A 26,159-nucleotide genomic window follows, 5' to 3' on the forward strand; every position below is an offset into this window, starting at 1 on the left:
GAAAGTAACCCTCCTGCCCCTGCCAGCCTCAACCTGCCACTGCCAAAGTGGGAAATGGCTAAAAGCATCGTAGACAGTTTGAGAAAAAAGTTGCAGAGTACTCGGCTTCAGGAAGGAAAGGGTGAGAATTCCTTATTTACATACCTTTCGACATATTCTGCGCTCACACTCTTAAGAACTTATTTAGTTTTGTGTACAATCTGTGAGGCTTTTTGCTACCCCCATTGCTCCCCTCAGCACGCTCTGCAAAGTCTCCTCTGCTACCATCGGCCATGCATGGGGAGCTGTGCGAGGCGTGGTGCACAGCCCTTGTTCACTCCACCGCTCTGAGCTTGGTCTTGCTTTGCAAGAGAATCAGGGGAGGCTAATGCTGCCCTCACCTTCAGAAAATTCAACAGGAAATGCAATGCAGCCTAGGGAGAAAGGCGTATTTTTAAGGCGGGATGACAAATCTCAAACTACAACTTTTAATTTCAGATATTGTCACATTCTATGACGAGGTTCAGAGGCCTTTATTTGTGGAGAGTTTTCCACCTTTCAGCTATGTAACTTTTTTTAATCTTGCTACATTTGGGAAGACGGAAAAATATCCTGTCTGAAAATTTTAATGTTTAAAAAAAAGCAAAACATTTTTGTCTATCATAATTACTTACAGATTCCAATTGGAAAGCTGTTGCTTTTATTTTAATTTTATTAAAGGAGTGAACAAAGGCTACCCTAGGCACCACAATAAAATTACATTAACTGTAAAATTACATTATTAATTCTTTAATCTCACTTGAGGCCTCAAGCTGTTGCTATGTCCAATTACCCAGCTAACCACCTGTCAGAACTGCAAAGCGAGTTTAACATTACCTCCAGGACAGTGGTGTGCCCTGTGTTCAGTCAGGTCTGCCAGTGAATCGAAGTCCTGCTGACAGTTATCGCAGGTGTAAATTGACTCATCCTCCATGTCTTCATCTTCCTCATTTCTCTCTTCCTGGCTCGTCACGCTGTTCCTCTCTTCCAGGGCCCGGCTGTCCTTCACGTCGCTCTCCAGCTCTCCTCCCAGGCCACCTGCCAACAGCAAGGATGCAAGCGAAGGTTTAGAGGGCTGCAGAACAGGAGCCTGATGAGTGACGCTGCACTCATTGACAGACATTTAATTACAGCCGCTCTTGCATTATTGCTGACAACTTTTGTTATATTCATGTGGGTTTTATATCCTGCAGCACAACAATTCTTGACTGTACTCTCTGCTGCTTGATGCAAACACTCCCAGGCTGCATCACGGGATGAACAGTGAGAATCTCTGCCTCTACCATAGATAGCTGCTGGTGTTTCATCACTTCACCAGACTCTCAAAGCTTTAAAAATCTGCAAGACTGCTAACAGAAAAGCTGCTGAGTTTGAATTCCCTATGCTTTCCTCTCCTTGCTGCCAACAAGCCCAATGTCAACGATCCGGGCGATGGGGCTCTGGCTGATGACTCCGAGGCCCGTGCCCACCCTGTGGTGTGAGACATGAGTGTTCTAGAAGTCATCCTGAAGGACGGGCTCTTGCTGCAAAGTCTCCACACCTGGAGCTGCAGAGGACTCAGCGACAGCTCCTGAGCGCAGCACGGAGGCAGCGCCCAGCTGCTTGGTGGTGCCTGGGCTTCATGTCGCCAACAGGGAGACTCATGGTTCCAAAATTAGATCAGGACCGAATGATTAAGGACAACCGATGCTGAGAACATGAAACAAGACTGAGAAATAAAATTTATTAAAGATGAAAACTGGTTACCACAAGCACTGCAGTTCACTACACAGCGCTCGCAGGGCTCTGCTGCCACTATCCATCCAGAGCTCAGATGTTATGCCATCTCCTGAACTGCGCATGACAACGTAAATCAGTCGGTGTAAAATGCTCTGCAGCTTTCCATAGAGTGCTCATAACATGACACACCCTTGCAAATGCAATGGAAGTATTAAGAATCAATGCCTGCTTGTGGTCTATCACAGCATCACTTTTAGCAATTAACTGATCTGCACATTTTCAGGTTATTTTACTGTTCAATTATACATACCTTTCTACCACAACATTTCCATTAGGGGCTAGATATAATGTTCATATTAACAAAGCAGACGTGCCACTTATACAGAAGTAATGAATTTAAGGATTTGTTTATAAAAGTCTCACTCACCATTCTCTAAGCCACGAGCTGCACTGTTTATTCAATAAAATGTTTTCTTTGAACCCCGTGCTTTATAGCCTCTTCCTTTAATAAAAGCATATTGTAGTGGGAAAAGACAATTCTGTTCTCCTTACACATTACTACCTTGCCAAACAATAAGCTACATTTAAAGCTATGTTAGCTTTCCTTTACTTTCCACATAATTTAACATGCACACTGAAATAATCACTTCCGCTTAGACAATTTACTTGGCACCCCTTTTTACTGTCTCTCAACCCAGGCTGGAATCGCAAACATTACAGCCCAGTCAATCTTGTTAAAGGCTGTATGTCCTGCAGATCTGATAGTTCATAAATCACAACGTCAGCTCTCCAGCTTTGTAAGACAGAAACCTATAAAATAGTGCAAGTATATAAATCTGATCCGAGAACCGCCACCTGAATCTATGCCTCCTGCTGATGGAGCCTCTCAGAAGCACTTCTGAGCCGATTTAGCTACAGCCTGAAGAAGAAAGATTTTAGGCAACCTCAGAGAGGCTTAGGGGACCTTCACTAATATTTTTAGTAGAAATTTTGTCTTTTGACAGTTAACCTAAAGGCCAGCTGATCTGGTGAGCACACTGTGACAAATTCATCCTTGGTTTCTCTCCAAAACGTCATGACTACACTGGGGATAAAGCTGTTTGACTGAGTCCAACAATAACAAATAATTTAACACACTGCTTTAGGAAAAATAAATTGTACAATGTGAGATAAGAAAATAAGATTCCCAACTGCAAAGCAAAATTCCAGAAACATTTTTTAATTCCCTGCTGAATGGGGATCTGATCCTCTAGGCAACTTTTCAAAAGTGTCATTACTTGACATGGCCATATGTCAATAACACAACAATGAATCTTACACAAATTACTTTAAAAACACAGCATTGCTTTAGGACGAGATGTGTTCTGTTTTCAGCACGCTGAAGGAATTGTGCACGTTCGCCATACCTCAGGGTTGCTGTCCTTGGAATAATATGGCCCTCAGATTCCTCTGCTGAGCCACACATTTGGAGAAACCACTGAGGTAAATCTGGGGCGTTTCTTGCCTTTTGCACAGAGCCTGCAGAGTTCAGACTCCAGGGCAGCAGCGGGGCGGTGCACAGTGCTGGGAGTGGGCAGCAGTGGGGCCAGGGCTGGGGCCGGGTGGTCCCCAGACAGAGCGAGTCCAGCTGCTCCGCAGTGAGCTCAGCAGCATGGCAGCCGCCTGGGAGTTTGCCTCAGGAGCAAATTCCTGAGGAGTTTTGCAGCAGTAAGTCATGGGCTTAACCTGCAAGATTGCTTTGGGCGAGTGCAGCATGAGCATCCCGCCATGATGGGAAGAGAGCACACGTGCCTGGTGATGGTGAGCCCAGCAGGGTGGTGCTGTGGGCAATATCACCGTGGCAGGCAGCACACTGCTGGCACTGGGCACTAGGGTTGTTCTGGCCTAGCTGCAAGAGGATATGTCCTTGTGTCACCGTGCAAAGTGGCTCGGGGATGTCCAGAGCCAAGCAGCACCTCCAAAAGACTCCAGAGACCAGTGGTGATGTTACAGCACCAAGCCTAGACACACACATTTAGCAATTTGGCAGATAGCCTTGGAGCTTAGTGAACTTATGCAGCAGTATTAGCTTCCATCTAGATCACTAAATAGAGGGCCAGTACTGGTGTGCACCAGCAGAAGGGGCTGCCGGCACTGCGGCTCAGGCATGCAGTCACTGGCTGGTTCTGCATGGGAAAGAGGCCTTGCATTTCACAGAAGTGTTAGTAGCAACTAAGTGAACCTACCATCTCTAGTAATTGTTTTAACAATTTATGAGTAAGAGATGAAACCATTAGACAAATCAGCCTTGAAAGTGCACCTCAGAACTCGGGTTTGAAGGGCTTCTTGTTTTTCTCTTCTTTTTTTTCCTGGAACATAGTAAAGGGCCTACAGGGCTTTACAGGAGGTGAATGCTTTATCCTATGACCTAAACAGTCTGGCCAACAGTCAAGAACTACTAAAGTAAATGCTAATGACCCTTGCTTTGTGGTATAAAAAAACAAGCTTATTTCCTAGAAGGTTACAATTTCAAAGGAGATGAATCAATAAATGGGAGTATTCCTGTCTCACCTGGTGGTCCACAGAATGTGGCAAATTTCCAGAGGTGGGGAAGAGATTCTCGAGCGTTGGTCTGAAAGGTTATGGCCAGCAAAAGTGGCTCCCGAGCCATGCTGTTACAGCAACAACATACTTCGAAAGCCAAAGTTTTGAAAACAGACTGCATGTCTCATGCTCATGCCAGACCTCACCAAAGGTGAAAACAAATCAACATGCCTTTCCAGCTGGGTCGCTCAGGGCCACACATGACAGGGCCGTGCTGCAGGTGCTAAGACATGGGAATGCACAGCACTGGGCAACTTGTGGGCCTGGGTAATGAAAGAGGATGCTAACCTCTGGGCTTTCTCATTTCTCATCTTTGGAATCCAATATAACCATCAGAACTTTTTGTTGCCTTCACACAAAAGAGGGCAAACAAGCCTTTCTGTGCTTGTGCCAGTAAATTTTTCAGTCTTTATTTCTTTAGAAACCCAAGGACTTCTGAAAGCTGGGATATTTTAATTCTAGCATTGTTCTTTCAAGCGTGTTATCTAGCATGGGGTCAGGTCTGGCTCTGAGCACTTCCAGTGACTGGGCTCCGTGGTGAGCAGTTTCCTCACAGCAGGAGAGGCCGCAGGACAGCAGCTACAGCACCTCATGCCCAGGCCATGGCATGGGCACAGGCATGCCAAGCCAGAAGGGACCCAATGGAGAGGGTACAGAGGCATCGCCTCGTTCACTTGCCCTGTTCCAAAGACACAACCACCACATGTCCCACAAAGGGCCAGGATAGTTCCTAGCCATTTCCCAGAGGAGATAAAACAAAAGTCCTGAGGAAACAAACTGCTGGAGAGCCAGCAGGGCAGTAAGCAGCTCCTCTGGGCCGGGCGCAGCCAGGCATGGGGAAGGCAAAGGAAATTCCTCCTGTAACTGGGAAGTGAGAACAAAAGAAACAAATGACTTAAAGGAAAAGCCTAATCTAAACATTCATGTTTCACTCAGTGCCTAATGCCAAGTGAGTGAGGGAGGTTCTCTACTTTCGTGTAGTTTGTTGGCATTTTAGTGTTCTCTCTTGCAGTGTAATGCAGCAAAGAGCCCAAATTTCTCTGTTATATGTGGTCAAAGAAGAATGAACAGCGACAAAAAAGCCATTAATGCTTTAATAAAAAAAATGCAAACAAGCCTCAGCTGGAAACTTCCCATAGGATGAAGGCTGTGCGGGGCAGCCCAGCCTATGGCTCCTCAGCATTTCAGGAACAGCAACACTACACAGCTGCCTCTGGAGCCCCCGGCCACCTGTATGCTGCCTCCCCTTGGGCCACAGCCCCATAGGAGATACTGTAGCCACTGCTCCACAACCATAGCAGTGCCAAAACACAGCTCCAGCCAAGAAAGCCACCCAGTAACATACCCACATACCAGCCCCAGGCCAGGTACCAGAGGCAGCTCGCCCACAGCGGCAGGAAGAGGAACACACCGCCCAAACTGGCGTGATCCAGCTCATATTAATGGTGCTAGCCTCCTCAGACTTACAACTTCATAAAATTGATCTCGCTGCAGTGCTGTAATGAAGAACAGTGGGATAAGGCTACCCTTGAACCATGAAAATTGTATATTGTTACCTCCTCAGGCCCTCCTAGGGCTCTGGCTGCTGCCACCTCTCCAAGCTGTCATTTGCCTGATGCTGACAGCAGTCGGCATGGGCAGCAGGGCTGGGCTGCCAGGGCTTTGTGCAAAGGCAAGGGAGGAGCCAGAGCATGGTAGCGGCCCGCAGGACCCAAGTGTAGGCTGTACTGAAATATACCATATACACCTCATCACATTTCACAAAAGCTGTTACACCACAGCATGCACTAAAACCTGAATTTCTAAGTAGATGGACAGACCTCAGCGCCTTTCCCTGCTCCGAAAGAACCACTGCCTTGATAGGGTACTGCTGGGAGGAGCCAGGGAGTACCCGTGGGTTCTGCCCGTGGGGAGCCAGGCCACGTGCAGACTGTCAGCAGGCAGCCCAAACCACGCCAGACTGCAACTAGCAGCTGCTCAACTCTGCCAACACTGCAACAGGCGCCCATCCAGCTAAGGCAACATGGCAGCCCCAGCACCCAGGGCCCAACCTGGCACCCACCGGCCTTGCTCAGCCAAAAGCTTTCACTCCATACTCACTCACACGCACAATCTCACTCCACAGTCTTGGTTTTCTTGCATTTATAGGCTTTCATAATATCCTTTAGTCAACATGATAGAGAAACCTTTTATTAAATGCTGCTAATTTTTTTATTGATCACACTGTGAGTCATTTCATTTTCCATTATAGCAGAAATCTCCTATAGGAGCATTCAGATTAAGTTTCTTTATACCGTCTCTAGTAGCATGTCACTTTTAATCAGTTTTTAGTTTCATTATTGCTTAAAACTTAGAAAACCATTTCTCTGATCTTTATTGCTTTTTTTTTCTTTTTTTAGTTTAGTTACTGAAGGGTTATTAAACCCGGAAAACATACAGACATGCATAACGCGCTAAATAAATTCCTCACTGTCTCTAACCAACTTTAACATTAGCTTTTTTTATAATTTTTAGGTTTATTTTCACTGAAAGACTGCTTGTAATTATTACTCTTGTTCTCCCCAAACACTTATGTTACTAAAGTGTGAAATGTCTTCTAACACAAAGACAGTTCTCTGGGAAGTAATTACAAAAATGCATTCAGGGGCAATAATTCTATATTAACTGTCAGCAGCATACATCTTCTGAAAAGGCACTTGTTATGGAGGAATTATTTGTGCAGAATTTGAAGGCACCAAAGGCGAAGGGAAACTGCAGAAAGGCATTAAGCTGAAACTCCAGCTCCCTCATCAAGGGTCAGTTTATGTTTAAATCGTTACTGTACATGCGGCCCCACACCTTCCTGGGAGCCTATTACAGAGACAATTGCAATATACGCACAAATTGGACACAGTCTCCAGTTTTCAGTGTGGAACAATTTACATCCCCTTTTCAATGAAATTTCTGAGCTGCTAATCAAAAGGATGGATCGGAAAATTATGGGCTTCTATTAACCTTTCACTGATGACACTACAAATACTTGCTAATGATTTATGGATAGTAACAAAAGTAGTACCCTCAAACTGACCAGGCACATTAAAAACGTATCTGCATCTGTAACAGATGCAAAAAAAGATTTAATGAATATTTTATAGTAACTTTAAGCCTGTGGGCTAATCCTTAGGAAGGAAAAATAACTCAGTGAAATTAAAAAAAAAAAGTGAAACCCAGCATTCATGATTAACCATCACTTCATTTTAAAAGCGTTAACAAATAATCAGAGAAGGAAATCACAAAAACAACACCAAACAGTAAAATTTACTCTTAATCATACCTGCAGGTAGTGCTTCAACATCGGCAGTGCTTTTACTGGAATGATTTAGATGTCACAATGCTACACAACAAATGCATTTATACACCTAAAAGCGGACAACCAGCGAAGTTATTATTATTTATTTGCATGCAAGTAGCAGTGGGATTGTACTTTATAGTGTTAACAGCACAGAGTGTTTATCAGCTCTTCAGTGTTTGGCAACCAGTTTAACATTATAAATGTGGGATGTAAATACTTCCCTGCCACAAAATGCATTGTAAGTGAATTTTAAAGCATGCAACTGGAGGAAAAGAGCTGAGCCGCCCAGGCTGTGCCAAATGTTTAATTACTGAAATAGCATCCGACTCCGGGACACTCCCGCATTATTGATCCCAGTCCCTTCATGCAGCTGTGCACAGGCTCTCCACACGCTTTGGGAAGTAATTTCCTCCAGGTGCCTTGCAGAGGTATTATAGCAAAGACTGAGAGTCCTGCAAGTGGCATCTCCCCCCACACCGCACCTTGATTCTGCTCCATCTGCTCAGTTTCCCCTTCACGTACCGCCGCACTGCAGGCAGCAGCACCCACCCAGCACTCGCCCGTCGGCCCACACTGAGCAGCACTCTGCTCACAGGGCTCTGCGGTATCCAAATCCAACACTGCATTTTTGTGCATGGCTCTCCAACTTCTCCCATACCGCCTGCAGAAAACCCTCACCCATTTACTCAGGACACAGATGTCGTGGACGATCTACACCTGAGAGCAGGATGTTGTTCTCCATCCCAGACTCGTAAGGTGCATCTGAATAGGGGTAACCTCCATCCTCAGTTCAGATAATGAGGTTTGAATCAGAACTGATCTAGAATTAATTTATATGCATGAGGAAATTAGTGTGCAGCAAGTATTAACTTCAAAGGAAAGTGCACTTCTTCATAAAGATGTACTTTAACTCTTTGGCTCACAAGCATTAGATTGTATTGACTGCTGTAACCTTGCAAAATCTATGCAAGTTTTCAGCACAGAAACAGCACTTTTATTTTATTCACCTAAATGTGAGCTCAACTTTGATATTGTTCAAGTCTCTGTTAAAAACAAGTGTCCCATTTCCAGCAGCTCCATGGGAATCTGCTCAAACTTAACATGGGACATCTCCATCACCTTGTAATTCATTGTCATGTACTCATGACGCAAAAAAGCTTATTTGTTTTTTTTTCCTTTAAGATGAAGCCACATATCTGTAAAGCTCAAATGTATCGCTCCCTGAACAGATAGAAAAAATGGAGGGCTTAATAAAATTCACATGTGGCTTGTTATTGCAGCTGCATATCAAGTGAAAGGAAAAAAGGCATTGACTGGTTCTGCTCAGAATTCCAGCTGCAGATCTCCTGCTCCTGCAGCCCTGCAGTCTGGCTCACCATGCAGTCCTATGCCTCCACACAAGGACCATCCCTGCAGGTCCCCGCATTGGCAGAGGAGCCAGGCGGCAGCAGGGGCTCCCCCAGCACCCACAAAGCCTGAAACACTCCCATCAGAGCGTGCCTGTCCCCTTTCCCATGCTGAAGATATGGATTTGTGTAAAAGCCATTCCAAGAAGAATGCCTTTCACAGCCTACGTGTAGCATTTGTAGTCATTGTTCCATTTTTCCATCTTTATAGAAAAAAACAGAACACTGTGACAGAAAGAGCTACAGCACTTGGCCAGCTGCCAACAACCCAGGGATGAAATCCATGAGAAGAGGAAAGAAAAGGTGGAGCTACAAAGGCAAAAACATATTGGTGCAGGGAGAAAAACACGCTTGGGTGAATGACACCGCCTGAAGTCCTCAGAGCACTGGGAACAAAGGGGAGAGAGGTGCCCGTGCTCAGGGCTCTCTCAGAGGTGCCCCTGTGTGCAGCCATGGCACAGCTCCACTGCCCACAGGGGCACTGAGCCAGCAGGGAGAGTGAGGGACCGGGTGCCTCTGCTCCAGGCCAGAAGCAATGCATGATCCCAGCTGGCTGGCTCCACTCTGGGCCAACTCATGCTTAACACATGCATAACACGAGCTTGCCCACGAGAACTGATGTACCTCACATTTCTGATTTCTTTCCTACTGCAGAACTCTGAAGTCCTACACGTTTTACTTGGCAAAGCCATTAATTCAGTAATTTCACGTAATTAAATCGAGCAGAGCAGAGTATTTAAATTTGAGTTAAGTGAAATATACTTCTGTGCGGCTCATGCTGTTAGAGTTGTGCTGCACGCTATTCTGCTGCTGCTCATTTATTAATTTGGGATCGGCTGAAACGTGACACTGCGTAATAAGGAACTCACCAGCTTTAATAAAATTAGGAATAAAAGGAAGCCTCTGCGGGGCCAGAGATTCGAGCACTGAGGAAAGGCCACCCCTCTGAGCAAGGCCCTGGCCCCATGTCTCCAGTCTCCAGCCAACACCTCCTCCTGGTTGTGCTTTTCCCGATTTCCAGACCTGAAGTTGGGATTGTCAGCAACAAAGGAGCAATAGAGGAGAGAAAGTCAGATGGGCAATAAAGGATTTCCACTATGCAGATTATGTAGTTAACTAACACAAGTCTCTCCAAAACAATGATTTTTCTCTTTCCATTGGTGCTTTCTGCTTCTCAAGTTCCTTATGAAGAGCCCCAGCGGGGCTCTCCTGGACATGCCACAGTTCCTCCGCCTCTCCTTGGCCCCGAGGGACTCCCGGGAAAGATGACGTGCTCACCACAGAGCCATTGTCATCCTCTCCCACTAATGGAAAGAGAGGGGGCAGGGTGCTGTAGCTATAATTAAGGCTGTGAAGAGTTTAGCTGCAGAGAAATTAGATTTATTTACATGTTGCTCTGATGCTGATGAAGCACCAGCTATTTGGGAGAACTTCTAATTAACCCTAATTTAGTTGATATGCTCTTTGGAAGCCCCATTCCCTCTGTACTTTGCACTAGGCAAAAAGCAATAACAACAAATTAACCATCTTAAAAAGGGACACTTCTTTGCATCAACTCAGCCCCAGTTTTGCACCTGATATGGAATTTGCATTTGTGTTGTTGACAACTAAGAAGAAAAGACACTGAGAACCTCACCCTACAAGGCAGCCTTCCCTACAGCGTGCCGTGCTGCACTGGGTGCCATGTGGCTGCAGGGTGAGCTGCACAGGGCACTCCCACACAGCCCACCCCAGGGAGCTGCGCCCGCTCCCCGTCTGAGGGCTGCTGTGTATTTGTGGAATTGATAAACTGTTTTGGAGGAACAGCAACAGCAACTCTTATTTCAATTGCACACACAAACAGCAAAAATGTCAAGCCCCCACATCATCTGCTTAGACGTCTTTCTGGAAGTAAGGGTGGAAAATAGAACATAATTTAATTCAGCTATACAGAAGCGTCTGTACTTGCTTGTCAAAACACAAGCCCAGAGATGCAAAGAGCACTTTCTGAGGTGATATTCCTCATGTCTCAGCGCTGCAGCTGTCTGAGCGCGCAATACATGAAGAAAAAGATGAGGAAGAGATGTGTACATATATCCACAACACCCTTTCAGAAAATGCTGTACCAGCCTGGCTATTAGCTAAATTGCACCAGATCTCGGCCTGAGATTCACCCTTTTCAGAAGAAGTTCATTTTTGCCATGCAACCCTTTTTCCCGTGAGATTATAGACCAAATGCTGCTCTCAGTTACACCTGCTTAGCACTGCTGATTATATATGCTTCCTGGATGCTTCTGTGGAAATTTGGCAATAAAGTATATTGTTTAATATGACCAAGGCAGAGGAGCCAAATGCTTTTAACGCAGAACATTTCTCATTCGTTCAACAGAATAAATGTTCACGTGGACTTGTTTGCTAAACACAAACAGCCCAATATGAACTACCATCAAAGCTTACATTCTGGTTTTTCAATTTCTACATTGGACACACACTCAGAACGAATTAATGACAGCACTGCAAAGTGACCATATTCCTACAATCCCCTTGATTAAACCAACAGTGCAAGACTAAAGTCTTCCCTATTGCTGCTGAAAGAACAACGACAGGCTACTGACAGCTCTTTTGAATTAGTTTCAATAATTACTTGGAGGAAAATGGTTCAGAACGGTGTCTTCAAAATTGCCCCAAATGAGATGACTTTAGGATTTTTAAGAGAGCTTCATTATAGGGAAAAAGGAAATGATCTTTCTGCTGGTATTCTCTCTATCCCCTTGATGTGCCAGCAAAAAAGGCTTTCGATGTGACCCTTCTTGGAGGAAGGCTAATTCAGATTGCACATTTATTTCAACAATAAAACATAAGTGAAATCGAGTAAAGATGGAACTTGCCAGCCATCAAACCGATACATTTATGAACTGCAAAATGATCTGATTTAGCTTTTGGATAAGAAATAGGTCCCTGACTTTCCTTCCGTAAATGGAAACAAGCACTCAGATTCACTTATCTGACTGAAGCAGGCATGGGAGTGCAATGTCAATTGAGCTGGGAGAAGCCTACATCCGTGACCAGCCCACATCCGTGACCAGCCCTTCCCAATGAGACGTGGGTGGGGACAAGCACGGCTCGCCTCCCCTGCTCCACATGTGCCCATCACACTTGCTCAACAGATGAAGATAAAACACCCAACTACAGCAGCAAATCAGAATTGCAGCCCATTGTCACAGGACCTTTTCCTACCAGGCTGCTCCAGTCGAGCCCTTGGCGTGCACATGGGCGCCGGCTGACAGTGCTTGCCCTTGGTATCTCTATCAAATGTAGAATTCTCTCATTTGGTTCAAACAGCCAGAGCCCTAAACCATACGCAGGCTGCGCAGAGTCTTGCTGTACCAGCTTTCTTTGTCTGAAGCACCAAACTGAGAGGGAAGAAATGTGTCTATAGGGTCCCTCCATTTTGTGCTAGCAAACAGCTCGCTGCAGATGCTGCCACTTTCAGCACCAAGGCATCCAAAGAGGGAGTGCAGGGTGAAGCAGGACGTGGAATCCCGCCATCCATCTGCAAGGGAAAGTGCTGCTACATGTCTGCTTCTTCCTTCTGGGGTCTCTGATGAGTTACTAGAAACTCTAGTTTCTAGAAAACTAGAAACTAGAAAATCTAAGAGCAGACTCACAAAGAGGATGCTAAAGTTTAAGAAAGAATGTGTTTTCCTCAGTGATAGTGATGTAATAAGCAATACAGCCTTCAAAAGCACCCTTTGGGTTTTTAACATAGTAACAGTTGCATACCAGTTTATTTATAAAATACAAGCTTCTCCCCTCTGCAGGAGCTGGATATGAGAGCTCCAGGCTGTGCCTCTCTGTCCCTCTGCAGAGAACTGAGCGCTCCCCAAACACTGTGCCTGCAGCAAAGGTGCAGACTTCCCTATCTCAGCAATTAAGTGAGAAAAATGCATTGCACAGATTCACTTCTGATGTACCAAAGCTTCCAAAAAAAAAGTGGTTACTTTCAGTCGAATTTCTCTTTTGCTGCTTAAATATCAATACACTGGAGTTGCCCATCTCCATCACTCACAAAGCTGACATGTCCTCAAGAAAAGATGAAGCTGAAGCACATATGCCCAACACACGTTCTGTTGTGTAGCACTGAAGTAACACAATTCTGGCTGTTATATTTACAATTTTATTGCTAATTGACTTCCTCCTTCTGAAGGAGATGCCTTCAGCAGGAGGCCTTCAGTCCTCGTCCCCTTACCCTGCACCCCAGCCTCATTAAGCCCCAGTGCTGCTGCCAAAATGAGATATTTCCTCATTTTTGGTGCCATGCCCTTGAAGGCATCTTATTAGAAGAGACCATTTCTTAATTAACATTTTTGATCTCTCATCTATTACACGTCCCCCTAATCCCACCCGGAGGAGCTCCTGGCCCACTTAGCTGCACGGGGCAGCCACAGGCGGGCAGCACTGGGGCTCCCAGCCAGGCAACACTGCCCAAGGCTCCGGCCAGTGGTCGAGGCTCACTGCCGTGCCGTCTTTGTGCACACAGTGTGTGACAGCCCCACTACGCCCAAAGCCTGTGTGAAGCAGTGAGCCCAAGGGTGGGAGTGGGCTGCCAGCAGCTGTCTGGTTGTCAGGATACCTAGCAAAACTCTGAGTGGAGGACACAGTGGATCACCAACGTGTGAAGCGGTAAGAACAGTGCAATGTTGAGTCCTTCACATCATTTTACTTGCAAAGAATTACAGCAATTACAATGTGCTAACGGGCAATTAACGATACAGGCTTCACAACGCACTAGAATTTTTTAAAGCAGGCTGCAAATAGTCTCATTGGTGCTTCTGATTCAGCGCCTGTACCAGCTAACAGCCACGCATTAGCTCAGCAGATCTTACAACAGAATTGTCCACGTGCCAGATAATTTAATTAGAGCCTTGATCTTGTCAGGGCTCTATACAGCACAGATAGCACGTCCAAGTAAAGCACGCGGGTTTTTCCTCTCCTCAGCATTATGTGGCCGTCTAATCATTGCTATTAATGAATACCAAAGCCACCCTGTGAGGAAGGGGGACCAATGGGTGACACGGGAGGCACACAGGTGCCCTGGCAATGACCACAATGTGTGCAGCAGTGCACAGAGCAGGGCACGCCAGGTGCTGCACCCATGCACATCCCATCCCACAGGTCCCCTGCACACATCTGGCACATCTGCGCCGTGTTGCTGCTTGGCCCTGACAAGACACAGGTTGCTTGTCTCCACATGAGAGCCATGAGTCTCATGTGGACAGAATGAGGCTGGAGAGCCAAATCTCATTATAAGTTCTCCCACTTAGCAGCTTTCTCATTTGAATTTACAGACAACAAATATCAGATACTGAGATGAGTTTGCTTCCTTTGACAGTGACATTGTAATTGCTTGTAGCCAGTCCTGCAAAGGTTCCTGAAGATGCTATAGGACAGAAATTCAAATGTACCTTCTAGTATGGGAAATTTCAGGCCATATTATCTTCAGGTTTTTTTCTATGAGTCTTTACGCTTCTTCTCCTGCACATCCATACACTACAATAACCATACGTACACTCTTGCTCTGTAATAAGCTTAACAGTTAAAGACAATTTAACGCAAAATTCAGAAGCAGTGGTTACCTCATCACTTACAAGGCAGGCCAATGTCGATCAAAACCCACTAGAGGTCCCTTCCAACCCAAACGATTTGAGTCTCCTCTACCGAATAAGCAAGGATTATTTCGACAGAGCACCACAAGTTTTGTGCAGTTCCTCACTGCAGAGTTCCTTACCAATATCCTTACACACTCCAGATAACTGAGCAGAGTTCATTTATTCCATTTGTTTTCCTTATTTTTCAACTTAGTTTATAAAATCCCATTCTGATGGCTGGGAAAATTTGCTTTATTTTCAGTGTGAATGATCTATAACTGTGGCATTATTTTTGTATTGATTTTTCTCCAATATAATATATTCTTCATTCCTGTTTTACATGTATTGAGACAGGGAACTCTGAGCTACCAGAAACAACTGCAATGAGTGAATCAGCTGAAGAAGTGCAGGAGGAGCAAATAAACTGTTTACCAGGAGATTTCCCGTCAGCCCTTCAGCCATCTGCTTCCACCGAGGGAAAACCCACTGCAGCCTTCTGCAGCTGCATGGCTGTGGCTGCACTCAGCCCTGCCAAAGCAGGCTGGGACCTGCAATGCCTCAGTCCTGAAGAAGATTTGAGCACATCCAGGAGCTAGAGCTCAGGCAAGACGTTCAGTGGCACAATGCACAAAGCGAAGGCAAAGTCACATGGGATGAGGCACCAGGAATACTCTGCTTGGTTGGGAGGCTTGATTAGTGTCTGTAAAGTGCTTTGAGATCCCACATAGAAGCGCTTTGCCAGAGCGCTCAGTCTGCATCTGTCCCCAGATCTGCAGGATATTAGCAAATCTAGAGTGTGGCAAAGCTGGATATATTAGAGATAAGAAGGATTTATCAGGTGATCTTATCCATCCCTCTGCAATATAAGGCCATTCCTACAGCATGTTTTCAAGCACTTTGTCTGGTATGGTTTGAAAATGACTGGAGTGATGGGAGATAATACCAGAGCCTGTTAGATCTCACTACTGGGAGCTGTTTCTTGAAATTCAGTCCAGGATCTCCTTCTCTCTACTTTAGCCCATTACTGCTAGTTATGCCCTGAAGGCTGTTGTAAACAACAGATGCAATTTTCATCTGAAATCACAGTAAATGTTCATCTAACTCCATCTCTTTGCTTGTGGAGAATGAGATGACCAGGTAGCACCACAGGAGAACAGAATGCAGAGGAGGAGCATGGAGTGGAACAGAAGAAGCAGGGCTACCATGCACCACGGCGGGACAGGCATGCCAGTGGGTGCTGAACACGTGATGAGGGCTCAGAAGGCCTCAGTCCTGGCAGGATGGTCCCATGGGGACATCACCTAGACCTGGGGCCCCACCCAGCTCACAGGACCTGGGGCCAACCCAAGGACCTTGCTGCTTGTTTGACTGCTGGCTCCCACAGGGCTAAGCGATGCCGAGGACAGTCCTTCCAGCACTGTGGGGCTGCAGGAACACCTGGGCTCTGGCTTTCATGGTGAGGAAGTCCAGTAACCCTAAAGTGACTCACCACCTCGCTTGGCTTCTCTTAAGCAGATTTGCTTTCAAAGTGAAAGGGTGGGTAGATGGAGGGTAGCACACTGTACCTCCCTTCCAAATGAGTTTTTTTTTCCTCTCCTTTTTTACCATGGAAATTAATTCTCCTCCTTTATGCTATTGCTGTAATTTTCCCAATTCACATTTTTAATAGTAAGTATTTTCTAGGAAATGCCATAATACACAGGTGTGTGCTGCTGATTTAAATCCAGCCACACAAGCTATGTTCGCATCTGAGGGCTGCTCTCCCTTGCAGGAGGCCCCAGCCCCCCCTGGCACCACCACACATCCGTCCTGATCCAATGCTAGCCAGGGAGCTGCTGAGAGCTTTGGGTTTTGTGTCTGCTCCAGAGGTGCTGCAGGTGCAGGGTGTGGGTCAGACCATGGGAACCTCACACCTCCACCAAAAGCTCCTCCTGCTATCAGGAATCTGTCAGACGAAACCTTCCATCATAGGCTGGAAAAAAAAACAAAAACGTGCAACTAAGAGAAGTTACCAAAGTCTCCTGACTTTGTTAGCGAACTGCTCTTTGCTAATACGGTTCAGTGGTTTCATTTCTTTGGAAATCTTTGTATACCTGCAGCCAGAACGTGGTAGTATTGATTTACCAGTGAAATCAGCCTATGAAGGCACTCAGGACAAGCAATTTCAGAGTATATGCAAGACAAAAGGTTTATAATGCTTGCTGAGTTGTTACTGAACTCCTCAAAGTTCTGCAGCAGTAAAGTATCCCAAATTTCATTTAGAGAGTGCCTGCAGGTTTTTTCCGGAGTTCTGCCATCTAAGGGAGATGCCATGCATCAGACACCAGCCATCTCAGCACCATGCCGGCTCTGCTGGTCCCCAAGCAGCACAGAATTGTTCCTGTACTGGGGCACCAAGTGAGAGGTGAGATTTACATTGCTGGGAGATGTCATGCAAAGTGGAAGAGTGGAAAAGGAGTGACTGCAGGCTGGGGTTTGTTTTGTATTATTTTGTGGTTTGTTTCTCAAAAGTTGCAGCTTTTTTTTTTTTCTTTCTTCTCTCTTAAATGAGAGAACCTTTAAAAGAAATAGTAGAAGGCAGTTCAAATCCTCACACAGGATCCTGGACAAAGCAAGCTCTCACATGCACGGGAGCTCAGTGCACTCATCCCCAGCACCCACTGTGTGTCACCAGCCCTGTTCCCCAGGCCCTCAGTATCCCAGCTTGTAGCTGCTAGCAACAATACCTCCATCTCCTCAAGAGCAGGCACAAAAATTCAGGCTTTTAGATCTGCAGGGATCCCAAGGAGAATGCAGAATCTGCTCTGTGTGCCCCAGACAATTTGGCTGAGCTTCCCCAGGGCCCAACAGCCAGGCTAATGAGAAACTCCCCAGCAATCCCCATGCAAAATGCTTCCATAGGTCTTTAAAATGCCTTAAATTCTCTATATATTTAGTAAGACTTTTTACTTCTTTAAAGTGTCCCTTGCTACTCCTCAAGATAATGCTCTTGTGATGTATTACAACAGCAATGCAGTCTGCAAAGCAAGGGTCCAGTCAGGCAGAGGCAGAACCCTGGTTTCTTGGCCTGGAGGCAGCATCAAGCCCCATGCAGGGCAGAATGGGGGCAGCAGGGGAGGGGGTCCTCTCTGCACTGCTCCACTGGGACAGAGGCAGCACACCAAGCTGGGTCCTCAGGGTGACAAAGGCAAGGGAGGCCTTTTCTTGTTCTGCATTAAGAAAAAATGAGGATGAGAACTTCAGAGGAAGTTGGCAGGATGCCCCTTACAAATGGGCTGATGGGCACTGAGAGCAATTCCTGCATCAGGGACAATCTCATTGTATTCTCTCAATTCTTGGCCTCTCCAAGAGCAATTCCAGCATTGCTTGTGCTGGCTTGGTGAGAAAAGCAAGCTACAGCAGCAGAAGCACCTTCTCTCCCTCAGCTGGAATGCATAAGCATTAAAACAACTCTGCACATAACAGTGCCCAGTGCCATCCCATGTTCACCCAGTGCTGGCAGCAACCCGCCAAGCACCAGCAGAACTTCCCAGGAGTCACTTTGAGAGTGTTTGCACACAGAGATGTGCTAACATGCAGGAGAAGAAAGCAGAGAAATATGTTAACTTGAAACATCTAGCAACTGTTTTAGAGTTTAATAAGTCAATTTTTTGTGCTTTTAGTTGTTTGGGTTTTTTTTCTATAGGGGAGGCAATCTTGTCATTTGGGGCTGGGGAAGGAAGGGGCATGAATGAAGAATGTTTTTCATCCATTGCTGAAGTTCAGCATCAACCTTCTTGAGCTAATACAAACAGGAAGATCACAGAGTGTGATGAGGTGTTGTGGGCTGGGGCAAGCCTCTCTTAGTGCCTGCAGCCAGGGCCATGTACTGCACAAGAGCTGCTACACTGCACTGCTATGCACTCCAGCTTTCCACACTGTCTTTGCCATTGCTCAGTTGCGTGTCAGTCTGCAGCTCCTGCCCTCTGCTTACAGAACAAGTTGTACCCTGACGCGCATGTCAGATGGAAGCCTGTACCTACTGACCATACTGAAAGGAAAACCTGTCAATTCGCACCCATTTTCTTTAAGCTGCCATAAACCACACATTCAAAACATTTCTCCTCACATCTGATGTCTTGAATGAAGGCTATAATTATAGGACTAAATAAGGAGAAATGAAGGAGACCCAACTAATTTGGGAAAAGCCTCTTAAAGGCTTTGTTACCTACAGCCTAGTCACCAATATGGTCCACAAATCCCAAATTAATTTCCACTCTGAACAGAAGCCATCGCTACTGTTACTATTTGGAACCTCAGTCTGTGCAGAGCCAAACATGACCCAGGGCTGGTGGCAGCAGGGGGACAGCAGAACAGGGGAAGTTGAAGGCACAAAGGAGCCCCGAGGGCAATGCTGGCCACCCAAGGACCCCAGGACAGCTTTGCACGCAGGAAGGGGTGCCTGTTCCATGAAGAATGTGCCATGCCAAGCCACCAGATGCTGCTGCCACGGCAGAGGCCTCCTGCAGGCTGTTCTGCTGCTGAGTGCCACACAGCCTGCACAGAAAGGGAAGGCAGCACCTCTTTATTCTCACATTAACGCTCAGTTTGAGAATGGCTCCCATACCACTGCCCAGTCTCTAAGAGCACCCTCGTCAAGAGGGGGGCAGGGAAATGGAGTTAACAGCTTCAAGAGTCAAAAACATTCTGATGATCCCGTTACCCTTAGAGATGTAAAAGATAGTAAAAATCAGCACACATGGCACACAGCTTTGGGACATAACTGGTTACTTCCCCCGACCTTTGAACATAAGCCAATCGGCTGATTACATTTACGTTATCAACACACATTACGTAGCTACACACCAGCATGCTTTAAGACTCTCTTCATTCACATTTTCAGTGCAATACAAATGAGCACATTCCAGACACATGTTTTAAGTGCTCTTGCTATCAAAGAGAGCAAAAGCTGCTTTGCGTGTTCAATGTCTCTGCCATGGCAATGTACCACTTTCATCCTCCAGCTCCGACAGTACTTTCCAATTTCCTCTGAGAGGAGAAACACACACATTCCAGTTGAGACTGCAGTTTAAAATTCCTGTTAAAGCTGCTTTTATGTAATTAGATTGGAATGAATGTGCAACAGTGCCCACTGCAAAAAACTTCAAAGTGGTTATACTGGAGAAATCACAACCCGCTTCAGTGTGCCCACAAGAAGGAGGAATGGCTCTCCAGAGGATAAGAGTATATTAGTCTCTGTATGTAATAGATTTTATTGACCATATGGAACTGATATAAAAATTGTGTTGCAGTGGGTAGTCTTGGATTGAAGACAGGAATGTGACATACAAAATACAGTTCCTGTAAAAAGCCTGGCAGCTTTCTGGCAGTTTTTGCAATCAGAAGAACCTAAAATATTTACCTGATTGAGTCACTGATGAGTCCCAGTTCAAAGCAAAATCCGAAGATTCGCCCTCTTCAACTGAAAAAGAACAACAATATGTTGTGAAAAACCATATAAAAGAACCAACTAAAAAGCAAAGTCATCAGAAATCTAGGTCCAAGATTACATTAAGTATTCTAACAGACCACCACAAAACCAAAGAACTTACTGCTTTCTATAAAATAATTCATAAGGTAGAAATTCAGCGAAGAGTTTTTGCCTACATTCTAACCGAAGTATGAGATTTCTGCCTGCAGTTTCTTCCTGGACAGGTTCATGTGAAATTTTAATAGAGGTTTAAGTATCCCTAGCTAAAGATGCACATTTGAAATCTTGTATGTTCACAACAACTTGCATGTACAAAATTGCCATTGCAAATGCAGACCTCATTTTTGATATTCATGCTGCAATAGATAAGTTAGTACATAAAGAACTGACCGATGAGGGGAAAATTGCCTGATGTATGTCATTAACACATTTAGGGTTTTAAAAGAATACTATTATAACATTCAAGCAAGTTCCGCAATATGGCAGTCATAAATAAGTGCATTTAAAGCTTGATGATACAAAGCTGCCAGAGCCAGGTGCTCAGCACTTGCAAGCGACATGTACACAGCCTGCCTGTTAGGAGTTATAAAATTTCATCTCACTCTTACAAGTAAGGGAGAAATCAGCTGCCAACAGGAAGGCCAGCAATGAGCCCAATCCTGCTGGTATTGAGGCCAGTGGCAGCCCCACTGCTGCCAGGACACGTATTTGGAAGCAGTAATTGCAGAAATTCATCTTAGTTGTAAAAGTTGATCACCTATATCTGCCTACTATGTCACTGCAACACCAAAAGAATGTAAATCACGAGTCTTCATTTCCTGATGAAAAGTACGTATTCCTTGCACTGAATAGCCTCTCACCCTTTAATATAAATACTGCTGGATTTGAATACAAGTTCTAAATAGTTCTGCAAATGAAATCAAAGCCGTATTGCAAAGCCTCAAACACAGGCACTATTGACCAGGTGGGATCTGTACACCAAGCTCTGGAACCTGCTCCAGTGATTATTTACATTGATTATTCGCATTTGCACCACAGGATCCTTGATTTTATGCTTTTCCCCAATCCCTTCCTTTCCTTTGAAGAATTCCAGTATCCTATAAACTTGTCTGTGAGGCTGGTGTCATTGACGACATCAATGAGACACTGGGAATAGAGGAGGTAGCTTACACAGGCAGAGCTTTGCCCAATTTCGATTTCTCATCCAGCCCACACAAGCAGCATGCATAGCACAGAAGGGCACTGCACCGGCCTGCAGGGCTGCAAGTTTACTAGTGGGGAAAATTTGCTATTTCTGCTCAAAGTGCTATTTCAGACACAGCTATACTTTTGCCAAAGAAATCCATAGTAGCCTAGAGGGCATGTGAGACAATTGCAGAGTGACAGAGTAAGAAAGGCCCAACACCGTGGGCCTCCTGCAGCCACTATGGGCACAGCGCACAGGCAGGCAGAGCCCGCTGGATCACACCTCCTCCCCCACAGCGGCTCGCCCGCCATTTTGTGCTCTGTGAACCGCCATCTTGTCTCCACGTTGACCCATCTTTTAACAGGAAAACTCTGGATGTAATTACCAAAAGTACAATTTCACTCATGCACAAGTAAATCCATACATTAAAATCCATGTAAAGTCAGAAGGGTTTTGCCCCAAAACTAAATAATGCTTCATCTACGTAACTCAAAACAGACAAGTGGAAAGTTTTTAATTTTATTTTATCCTTGACTGTTATTTGGCTGGTGTGCTTGCATAATTTTTCATATTACTGCTTTTATGCTGGAATTCTGTATTTCTTTATGTTTTCTAACAGAAGGAAGGGAGAAAAAAAAATACTTAAAATAAGCAAGGGTACAAAATTCAGTCATATTCAAGTTGCAGTACATGAGATCAGCACTGGTCATCAGCTGCACACTGCCGTTCCCTTTGCCAGACACCGTTCCCTACTTTATTTTCTTTAAAATGTGTTTTCAACAAAAGGGAAGGATGGGTTCAGTGGCTGGAGCAAAGCACTGAGCTTTCAGGCTCTGTCACAGGCATGCCTTATGACAGCAGGGAGGGTGCCCACTCCCACTGTGCCTCTGCTCACGTTTCCTCCATGGGCCCAACCAGGAGCTGAAAAGTTTGCCTGTGGTTCCCAGCTCTTGCTGCCGATAGCTGAGGCAGAACGGCCCCTGGCCCACAGTATCAGCCAGAGGGAAATTCTCTTCGGTTCATTTTTCTTTTAAAGGTTTAGTTCCATAGCATTTTGGCCATTATTCCTTGAAAGCTAGTTTGACTCAGGTGACCAGTTTGCATTAACACTCACTTTGTGGATGCTATTATCTAAGCAGCAGTAATGAGGAAAAAAGCCCACGAAGAGGTACAAAGCATCCAACATGATTACTCTCCACAATACATTGCACAGTAAAATAACTCCCATTTTACTAGCAGGAAAATATGCTTTCTGTGACACACCAGCCAATCACAGTGACCAAAGGCAGGGAGCCGGCCTGTATCCGTGTGGTTCCCCACAGAGCCCACAGGCACAGCCCCACAGCTCCGACGCCAGCAGGGCATGGGCACGGCACGGCCCCGCAGCAGGACAGCGCCACGGGGAACTGGCATGGCGCGGGAGGGAAAGCGTTTCATCTTGAACACTGAAAAACGGAGCCACCCAAAGTCACTAACGCTAAATTTGGGCAGAATGTTCACAGACACGCTACACATGTTTTTCATTGGACGCTTCCTGTTTTCCTTCACAAACTCACCCCATTTTCTCCCCAGATCATGCTGCATGATTGCAACAACAGAAGTTGCTGTGTAATTACACTCCTACTGCCACCTATACCTGCTCCCTCCACGTGACCTTTTGAAGCGCTTTGGGCAGTTTCCCAAAGCAGCATCACTCCAGCTGGAGGATGGATACTGAGCCCTAGGTCTCACTGACAAAATAGCACTGAGATACATCAGCAAGGCCACTGTGCCAAGCCCACCATGCAGGCAATTAGGAAAAAAAGGGGGACCACAGCACCCACACCAGTCTGCTTCTGCTTCCATTACTCCCCAGCACTGTGGCTTTGCTATATCTCCAGAGCAGGGAGGAGGCGGGAGCTAGAGCAAAGTCAGTGTAGCGGAGGGGTGACATTGTGGCACAACACCCCCGCACACTCCAAATATTTGCCTTTGGCCCGCTTGTCTCAGATGCTCCCCAAGGATGCTGATTTAATTGCTAGGTCACGAGTGCTGCAGGCACAAAGATTTGGGTTTTTTGTGCTCAGAGAAACTTCTGACAGGATGTAACATCCACCTCCCCAAAAGCGAGAGCTACTATTTACCTGCACTCCATCTGTAGCCATAGTGCTTATTTAACACTTTATTGTTCCCAGGAAATAAGTTAACCTTATCAAAGTGAGAAGCTTCTGAAACAGATGTTGATTTCTAAATGCAATCAGGTTTACAAGTGAGCAGCAGCTCTCAGCAACCGAGATGGCATGTGTGTACTCCCTTACCCTATCACTTAGGCTTTTGTAGGCCATTTTAATCCTTCCCGTAATACAAGAACCCCCTGGTATGCTCACTAAACAGCCACAACTGCAGTGGTGCAGGGACCAGCCAGGAGGCATGCTGCCGGCTGGGGCCATGCCAAAAACCCAAGCTAAAGCACCCAGCCCAGAGTCCGAGTGCTGACAGCACTGGTGCCACTCTGGCTTGGAGGAAGAGGAGAGCACAGGATGCTCCCATCCTGCCCCACCTGCAGCACAGAACCCTGCCCAAACAGGGCTGCCACAGCTGGTAGTGGAATGCAACAAGAAAGGAAAATGCTTGCAATCTGCTGCTTTGGAGAAGCCAGCTCACCTTATCTCCTGGCTCATCTCAAAGCCCTCCCTACCTCCTGCTTAGGTGCTCCTGCTAGATTCTCCACCTGGGAACACCTGTGAGGTAGAAGTCTGCAAAACACACAGATGTGCAAGGAACAGAGAAGGGAAGCAGGATGAAAACTAGCTGAATTTGGTGCTGCTGTGGGCACAGAGCTGACCTATGCCAGGAGCACAGTGCCATAAGGAGACTTACCCACCCGATATGGGAACAGAAGAGTTTGTGGGGCACAGGGAACAGTATCAGTGAGTGTGTCTGGGTGCATCCTCCTTCCCTTTAGCTGGAAGGGATATGCCATGCCATTCCTCGCCCTGCCGCAGGATCCACAAGTTCCCTGCTTTCAGTGCAGCCCAATGACTGCCCAGTCCTATCAGCCATCAATAGTGCCTGAGCAGCATTTTTCCTTTTAAATAGGACCATTACCATTATCCACTAGTGATTTCATGGGCCAGAAAGCCAGGGAATAAGACATGGGGGTTTACTGATTCGGCTTATTTAGGTAGTTCAGAGCCTGGATTTGCACAAGTTCTCTAGCTGCTTTTCTCCAAAGTCAGTAACAGTGCTTGGCAGGGAGAGTGGTTTTTGCTGGCAAAGTCAGCCTTTTTGTGTGGAGGAGGGAGGAGTGGGGAAACCCAGGCTGCTGTGCTCAATAGGTCAGGGGAAGAGAAAAAGGAAGAAGGATGAGACAAATGGAATAGCATTACAAAGGAAAACTGGGAAAGAAATGAAAAAAAAGATTTGGGAAGAGAAAGAGATGTGAAGATGATTAAGAGCAAAACAAACAACAAAATAAGGTAGCACTAGCAGGTTTATGCAAAGAAGATCTAATTATGGGTGGCTTAATCCTCCAGGACATTAATATTCCATCGTAATGTGTCTAGTTTCCTCCTTTCCAGACATGGCAGGGAGGAAATGAGAATCACTTAGATACACTGTTTAATGAGCAAATGATGGACGATCACCAAATACAGCCTGCCTGATAAGTACCCATTAGCTTAAACCCGCGCCGTAAATCTGCACGCAGCTAACAGGCCTGGGTCTTCAGACACCGCAGTGGAACTTGGTAGAACTGCAGGCAGATAAGGGGAGAACGCGACGGACAGCCTCTGGTCATGAGGCAGCAACCTGCAGGACTCACATAGTGGCTCACCATCACACCTTCCTGTGACCCACGCACCTCACTCACCAGCCCCAGAAAATCCATTCCCAGTGCTCACATTTAGTTTTTGTTTCTAATTCACAGACTCTACTGCACATATGCATTTCCCATCAAAATCTATTATGTAAATAAATACGAGTGCATAGCGTAATATAATGCAGCCACTATTTCAGTTTACTCTCAGATCAGCGTCTTACATGAATAACACACATAAAACAAAGGTTACGGTTCTTACAAGTGGACCAGGAGGCACCTGTGTGTGTGTTACAGATTCGGGAGCACCTCTCACCCCATCCCCTCCAATGCCCTTGGCACTGCTGCAGACGGACGGAGCGCCCCGGGGTGTGCAGCCCACGGTGGCAGGGTGGGAGCACAGGGCAGGGGCTGCAGGCAGCGAGCGCCGGCTGCCTACAGGCATGCTTCTTGCTCATTATGTGCATTTCTAAGGCAACTGTCACCATAGTGTCTGCGCCTTCTTTCAGAAATAGATCTACTATGAGTAAACAGGCGTTTTACAGCTCGAGTGAAAGAAAACAGGTGAATCTGACGTCCCCCACGTTGCTCATAAAACCGCACACTTGACTTCAGCAACCAACAGTTTAAATGTTCTTGTTCCATCTGGAATGCTGTTGGAGGACAAAAACGTTTACGTGTTGAAATTGGAGTAATTCATTTGACGAAGCAGAGAAAGGGGGAATTAGCACACCTACAACTCACAGCCAGGATCTTAATGCTGGGGCTGAACTTACAAGCTGCAGTTTCCCATATATACAAAGAAATGGCCACAATGAAGTGAAGTTTTGGAATGAAACTGGAGCAAAAACATTGGGCTTCACAATAAGGGGTGCAGAGCCTCACCACGCCAGAGCTATTGCATATTTTGCTTCCCTAGGAAAGAAAAAATAGACAGGAAAGTGCACTGTTTTTACATTTGGGCTATGAAGTTTCTCTATAAACAAGACACCTCATAAAATAATTTACATGGGCTGGCCCTGT

General features: G+C 45.9%; 1 protein-coding gene across 3 annotated transcripts in view; it reads right to left on the bottom strand.

The window, feature by feature from the left end:
* ZNF423 (zinc finger protein 423) overlaps positions 1-26,159 on the bottom strand; it is a 194,252-nt gene that overhangs the window by 143,808 nt on the left and 24,285 nt on the right. For 2 of the 3 annotated variants that reach the window (XM_052686737.1, XM_052686738.1), the window contains exons 2-3: positions 20,086-20,145; positions 856-1,056 (exon numbers count right to left, since the gene is read on the bottom strand). In XM_052686737.1, coding sequence (XP_052542697.1) covers positions 856-1,056; positions 20,086-20,145 — 261 coding nt within the window. Of the gene's footprint in view, positions 1-855; positions 1,057-5,876; positions 5,899-20,085; positions 20,146-26,159 lie in introns of those variants that run through there. The other variant, XM_052686740.1, reaches the window with a different exon arrangement.

Source organism: Tympanuchus pallidicinctus, unplaced genomic scaffold, assembly GCF_026119805.1.
Source record: "Tympanuchus pallidicinctus isolate F22 unplaced genomic scaffold, pur_lepc_1.0 scaffold22, whole genome shotgun sequence".
NCBI lineage: Eukaryota > Metazoa > Chordata > Aves > Galliformes > Phasianidae > Tympanuchus > Tympanuchus pallidicinctus.